The 7,910-nt window shown below is 37.8% G+C and overlaps 1 protein-coding gene across 1 annotated transcript; it reads left to right on the top strand.

Annotated features, from left to right (window-relative positions):
• Window positions 1-6,720: 6,720 nt before the first annotated feature.
• On the top strand, window positions 6,721-7,418 carry LOC110919585 (leucine-rich repeat extensin-like protein 3). Its single transcript, XM_022163858.1, has 2 exons — window positions 6,721-6,737; window positions 6,953-7,418. Exons 1-2 carry the CDS (start codon window positions 6,721-6,723, stop codon window positions 7,416-7,418), a joined length of 483 nt encoding a protein of 160 aa, XP_022019550.1.
• Window positions 7,419-7,910: the final 492 nt, after the last annotated feature.

The raw sequence follows: 7,910 nt of genomic DNA, 5'->3' as shown, positions 1-7,910 counted from the left end.
CCGACATAATTCTAAAACCGTCTCTTTTGGCCAAATTTCTCTTCTCCCTTTCTCTTTTTTAGAATCCATCTAGCAACCATGCATACATACATATGTACAGAATTGCAAAATCAGAATTATGTCACAAAAAATTGCATTTTAACAGCATAATAATCAAAGAACTTAAGATTCTTACACGTTAAATTCAAATATATCATATAGTGTAATATTGATCTATCCTATAGAAGAAGTGTTTTCCTTATTATATACTACTCGGTTGGGGCATAGGCCGGTGCATTTATAAATAAAACACCTAGAGAGCGCTTATAAGTTCTAATGAGCAACTAAAGAGAAAGTGATATAAAGATACATATGCAATCCATTCTTGAACCTATGTAAAAGTCAAAGTAGATGTGTGATAGTACCTATTAATGTTTTAAGCAATACATGAATGTAGGCCACAATCTATTTACCGAAGTAATTTTTTGTGCGACTAGTTTTTACACTTTTATTTATTTTTGAAGAATGCATTACTAATATATGAAAGTTATTGAAAAAAAGAATAAATCAGAAATCTACAGGTTTAGTCCATAGACTTGTTTTCCTTTGCACTTACAATTCTAAAACCTAATTAATCAATAACTATCAAGCATGTTACTCTAATGCTATTATTTGGAACCATAACATAACAGTGTCTGCTTGCAAGTTGCAACACAGCATTGTAATCGTGTAAACATCCAAATTTGGGAACCTGCAAATCTATATAATTAAAGAGAGAGGGGAATATCTGCATAAGCCACCGACTTAATTGACTAAGCCGATTCCTTAGGGGTGCTAAACGGGTTGTGTTTATGGTTTGGTGGGTTCAACCCAATCCGAACCTGAAAATTATAGACGAACACGAACTCGAAAATCGTGTCATACATATGAACCCGAACCCGACCCGTTCAACTGGAATTTTTTTATTTTTATTTTTTCCGCAATCTAATATATTAAAATTAACATCTACTAAAAAAAACACAAAATCAATTTAATTTATGACATAAAAAATATTGTAAAAAATTATAATATAATAGAAATGGGTTAAACAGGTCAACCCGCCAACCCAACCGGGTTGACCCGAACCTGACCTTTTTAGCTAAACAGGTTCGCGGGTTCAACCTGAAACTGACCCGAACCCGTTTAGACTAAACCCAAGCCCGCGAATTTCGTGTTAGGTTCATGTCGTATTTTCGGGTCGTGTCAGAAATTCACACCCCTAGCAGCCACTATCTTCTCAATTCTTTGAACCGTCGTAACTTATAAACATCTATAGGGAAAACCACAAGTAAAGCTCTTTTGTATTCTCTCCTACATATTCAAACAAGTATGCACGCATTGTCCATCTTAATATAGTGTTAAGAGTCCTTGTCTCATCCTACATTACATACACCACCGGTATCTGCTGTGATAATGCTAAGTTACACGCTATGGGAAAGATTTACCGCATAAAAAATTTAACACATGGAGACGGGTTGAACAAGATAACCCTTATTTTTATTCAAAATACTTGACCTAACTAAACCTCATATAGAATCCAGCCCCAAGAATTGAAATTATGACACTACCAAACAAAATCTGGGTCATTTACATATAAAAGTAGAGGGAAAAGCATAAAGGCATTAAGATGCAGCCTTGGTTGTGCTTTAACTAAAATACAAAGATTATTTAATTGCCCAGCCAATCATTTCTAATTTCCCATCCAATTGAATACAAAGATTAGTTTCAACCTTCTTTTACCAAGACCACCAATCATTTTTTTACAGCTTATCCTTTCTTTTATTCAATTGCCCAGCCAATTGCATATGCATGACGGTGACCATCCTATAACCCTATAATATATTCAGATCATAATCATATTATTCGTTTTTGGATGAACTAGTCAAACAAATCATTAAATACAAACTAACGATGGTTTACAAATTCGACGAATTAAACATTAAATACGATTTCGAACACATAGAATTCACCTTAACGATTCAGATAACGTACAGACGTTTCACGTATATATTATAGCATGAAGATGAAATATGAGATCGAAGAATACAAATTGAGCAAATTAATTACCGATGAAATAAATATATAAAGAACATGCATACCTGACTTTTACTTGCGATCGATCCTTTCTTCAATCTGGGATGATGAGTATTGTAGGATATTTAAGTAATTTAAACCCTAAAAGCTTGTAGGTTTTTTTAAACGCTACTTCCACCAGCGTTTCAAAAAGAGCTTTTCAATTAATCTAAAAGCCTGAAGCCTGTTTCAACAAAACAAGGCTTTTATTGGGCCTGATGATAGCAATGAGTTAGAAACAATATGTAGGAATCAGAGTAGGTAACGGATATGAAGTATGAAATCGAATAACAACGGATCGATTAAGATACAGAAACACCACTCAATCGATTTCGTTGGGCAAACCTAAAACTGAACCAGGATACAGAAACACCACCTAGTACACTATTAGGGTCCAAAGAACACCACCCAAGCTGCCAAACTTAGATTAGCAAAGGAATCTGGTTACTCACGTACAAAGAGAAACACAGAGAATAAACTTTTTTCAAAACAAATCAACCACCTCCATTAAAATAAAAGTTCAGTACATATAAAGCAAATAAAAACCAACTAGTACTACCTAATAAGCTAGAAATACAACTTGCAAAAGCATAGAAACTAACTGCATGAAAATAGCGAAATAATTAAAAGAAATTGTTGGTGGTGGCGACGTGGGTAGTTTAACATGCATGGAATATTAATTTTTTAACTCCTCTAGCCCTTTTCATGAACCTCCAGTTGTGTCAATCGTGACCCACGGGCTACTGACCCACCCATTTCAAAATACCCACATATTGTTTCTAGCTCATTGCTATCATCCTCTCCCCCTTTGAAAAAGTTTGACCTCAAACTTAGATGAGTAATCTCTTGCTCACGAACAGTACCTACGTGGACTCCTTTTGGCTTATCAAATTCAATATGCAGAAACGCATTAATCCTCGTAAGGTCTTGTGAAGGCATGTTAGCATACTTAGAGATAACCATGGTGCGACGATCAATTGCATTAGTGTAGACCATGGGTAGTAACGTTATCTTTCTTTCATCTTGGACAAACGAATACGTGTTCTTGTACCCGTCATGAACAACCCGACGATCGAACAACCAAGGACGACCTAACAAGACATGACATGCATCCATTGGAATTACATCGCACCAAATTTCGTCCTTGTATTGGTTTCCAATAGAGAATGAAAGTAAAACACGATTTGAAACACGTATGCCTTTTCCTTGATTTAGCCATTGGATGTCATAAGGAGAAGGGTGTGGTTCGGTAGACAAACTCAGCTTGGATATCATGGTTTGGGATGCAACATTGGTGCAGCTCCCACAATCAATAACAAGTGAACAAACCTTGTCCCGAACGTTGCAACGGGTACGGAAAAGAGCTTCGCGCTGCAGGTTTTCACATTGACACTACTAGAGGTTCATGAAAAGGGCTAGAGGAGTTAAAAAATTAATATTCCATGCATGTTAAACTACCCACGTCGCCACCACCAACAATTTCTTTTAATTATTTCGCTATTTTCATGCAGTAAGTTTCTATGCTTTTGCAAGTTGTATTTCTAGCTTATTAGGTAGTACTAGTTGGTTTTTATTTGCTTTATATGTACTGAACTTTTATTTTAATGGAGGTGGTTGATTTATCAGAGCAGGTAACAGATATGAAGTATGAAATCGAATAACAACGGATCGATTAAGATACAGAAACACCACTCAATCGATTTCGTTGGGCAAACCTAAAACTGAACCAGGATACAGGATACAGAAACACCACCTAGTTCACTATTAGGGTCCAAAGAACACCACCCAAGTTGCCAAACTTAGATTAGCAAAGGAATCTGGTTACTCACGTACAAAGAGAAACACAGAGAATAAACTTTTTTCAAAACAAATCAACCACCTCCATTAAAATAAAAGTTCATACATATAAAGCAAATAAAAACCAACTAGTACTACCTAATAAGCTAGAAATACAACTTGCAAAAGCATAGAAACTAACTACATGAAAATAGGGAAACAATTAAAAGAAATTGTTGGTGGTGGCGACGTGGGTAGTTTAACATGCATGGAATATTAATTTTTTAACTCCTCTAGCCCTTTTCATGAACCTCTAGTTTTGTCAATTGTGACCCATGGGCTACTGACCCACCCATTTCAAAATACCCACATATTGTTTCTAACTCATTGCTATCATCCTCTCCCCCTTTGAAAAAGTTTGACCTCAAACTTAGATGAGTAATCTCTGGCTCACGAATAGTACCTACGTGGACTCCTTTTGGCTTATCAGATTCAATATGCAGAAACTCATTAATCCTCGTAAGGCCTTGTGAAGGCATGTTAGCATACTTAGAGATAACCATGGTGCGACGATCAATTGCATTAGTGTAGACCATGGGTAGTAACGTTATCTTTCTTTCATCTTGGACAAACGAATACGTGTTCTTGTACCCGTCATGAACAACCTGGCGATCGAACAACCAAGGACGAGCTAACAAGACGTGACATCCATCCATTGGAATTACATCGCACCAAATTTCGTCCTTGTATTGGTTTCCAATAGATAATGAAAGTAAAACACGATTTGAAACACGTATGCCTTTTCCTTGATTTAGCCATTGGATGTCATAAGGAGAAGGGTGTGGTTCAGTAGACAAACTCAGCTTGGATATCATGGTTGCAGCTCCCACCATCAATAACAAGTGAACAAACCTTGTCCCGAACGGTGCAACGGGTACAGAAAAGAGCTTCGCGCTGCAGGTTTTCACATTGACACAACTGGAGGTTCATGAAAAGGGCTAGAGGAGTTAAAAGATTAATATTCCATGCATGTTAAACTACCCACGTCGCCACCACCAACAATTTCTTTTAATAATTTCCCTATTTTCATGCAGTTAGTTTCTATGCTTTTGCAAGTTGTATTTCTAGCTTATTAGGTAGTACTAGTTGGTTTTTATTTGCTTTATATGTACTGAACTTTTATTTTAATGGAGGTGGTTGATTTATCAGAGCAGGTAACGGATATGAAGTATGAAATCGAATAACAACGGATCGATTAAGATACAGAAACACCACTCAATCGATTTCGTTGGGCAAACCTAAAACTGAACCAGGATACAGGATACAGAAACACCACCTAGTTCACTATTAGGGTCCAAAGAACACCACCCAAGTTGCCAAACTTAGATTAGCAAAGGAATCTGGTTACTCACGTACAAAGAGAAACACAGAGAATAAACTTTTTTCAAAACAAATCAACCACCTCCATTAAAATAAAAGTTCGGTACATATAAAGCAAATAAAAACCAACTAGTACTACCTAATAAGCTAGAAATACAACTTGCAAAAGCATAGAAACTAACTGCATGAAAATAGGGAAACAATTAAAAGAAATTGTTGGTGGTGGCGACGTGGGTAGTTTAACATGCATGGAATATTAATTTTTTAACTCCTCTAGCCCTTTTCATGAACCTCCAGTTGTGTCAATTGTGACCCATGGGCTACTGACCCACCCATTTCAAAATACCCACATATTGTTTCTAGCTTATTGCTATCATCCTCTCCCCCTTTGAAAAAGTTTGACCTCAAACTTAGATGAGTAATCTCTGGCTCACGAACAGTACCTACGTGGACTCCTTTTGGCTTATCAGATTCAATATGCAGAAACTCATTAATCCTCGTAAGGCCTTGTGAAGGCATGTTAGCATACTTAGAGATAACCATGGTGCGACGATCAATTGCATTAGTGTAGACCATGGGTAGTAACGTTATCTTTCTTTCATCTTGGACAAACGAATACGTGTTCTTGTACCCGTCATGAACAATCCGGTGATCGAACAACCAAGGACGACCTAACAAGACGTGACATCCATCCGTTGGAATTACATCGCACCAAATTTCGTCCTTGTATTGGTTTCCAATAGATAATGAAAGTAAAACACGATTTGAAACACGTATGCCTTTTCCTTGATTTAGCCATTGGATGTCATAAGGAGAAGGGTGTGGTTCGGTAGACAAACTCAGCTTGGATATCATGGTTTGGGATGCAACATTGGTGCAGCTCCCACCATCAATAACAAGTTAACAAACCTTGTCCCGAACGGTGCAACGGGTACGGAAAAGAGCTTCGCGCTGCAGGTTTTCACATTGACACAACTGGAGGTTCATGAAAAGGGCTAGATGAGTTAAAAAATTAATATTCCATGCATGTTAAACTACCCACGTCGCCACCACCAACAATTTCTTTTAATTATTTCCCTATTTTCATGCAGTTAGTTTCTATGCTTTTGCAAGTTGTATTTCTAGCTTATTAGGTAGTACTAGTTGGTTTTTATTTGCTTTATATGTACTGAACTTTTATTTTAATAGAGGTGGTTGATTTATCAGAGCAGGTAACGGATATGAAGTATGAAATCGAATAACAACGGATCGATTAAGATACAGAAACACCACTCAATCGATTTCGTTGGGCAAACCTAAAACTGAATCAGGATACAGAAACACCACCTAGTTCACTATTAGTTAGCGTTTGGTATGAAGGAATAGAAGGCGGAATGGAATGGATCATTCTATTGGAATGAAAAATAACATGTTTGGTTGTCAAGTGGTAATGGAATGAAGCATTCCACAAGGAATGTAAACCTTCCAAATATAATGATTTTCATTCCATGGTAAGGTGGTGTTTTTTTTTTTCATTCCTTCAAGGAATGGAAAGATATATTATTATTATTATTATTATTATTATTATTATTATTATTATTATTATTATTATTATTTACCATTATTATTATTATTATTATTATTATTATTATTATTATTATTATTATTATTATTATTATTATTGGTTTTAATAACTCACTCACGGGCGACACCACTATTGCTATAGCTGCCATCGTGACTACCGTCGCCGCCGTCACCCACTTCCGCTGCCACCACCACCACCACCACCCACCTCCACCCCAGCTGTCTCCCGCCACCACCCACCTCCACCCCAGTCGTCACCCACCTCCGCCGCTACCAACCGTCACTCACCATCTACACCTCCGCCCCCGCCGTCACTCGCCACCACCCACCACCCCGACACCACTGCGCCACAGCTGCCACCCACCTCCGCCGTCAGCCGCCACCCACCTCCACCACCGACCACCACCGTCGCCGTCACCCACCATCGTCCCCGTCACCCACCACCATTATCGTCGCCACCACCTACCTCTGCCCCCGCCACCACCACCGCCGCCACCCACTGCCATCACCTCCGACCATCGCTACCATTGCCACCTATCACCACCCACCACCACCGACTACCGTCACTCATCACCGATTTTATTCCTTCGTCTATTCTTTCCTACTAAACAACACAAAGTAATGATTCATTTCATTCTCACATAGTAACCAAACAAGACATGGAATGGTAATGATCCATTCCATTACATCGTCCATTCCATTACCTCGTACATTCCATTCACTCGTCTATTCCATTACACCATACCAAACATACCCTTAGGGTCCAAAGAACACCACCCAAGTTGCCAAACTTAGATTAGCAAAGGAATCTGGTTACTCACGTACAAAGAGAAACACAGAGAATAAACTTTTTTCAAAACAAATCAACCACCTCCATTAAAATAAAAGTTCAGTACATATAAAGCAAATAAAAACCAACTAGTACTACCTAATAAGCTAGAAATACAACTTGCAAAAGCATAGAAACTAACTACATGAAAATAGGGAAATAATTAAAAGAAATTGTTGGTGGTGGCGACGTGGGTAGTTTAACATGCATGGAATATTAATTTTTTAACTCCTCTAGCCCTTTTCATGAACCTCCAGTTGTGTCAATCGTG

Source organism: Helianthus annuus, chromosome 16 (genome assembly GCF_002127325.2).
Source record: "Helianthus annuus cultivar XRQ/B chromosome 16, HanXRQr2.0-SUNRISE, whole genome shotgun sequence".
Lineage (NCBI taxonomy): Eukaryota > Viridiplantae > Streptophyta > Magnoliopsida > Asterales > Asteraceae > Helianthus > Helianthus annuus.
Note: the sequence above shows the minus strand (reverse complement) of the source record. Positions and strands in the feature narration are given on the sequence as shown.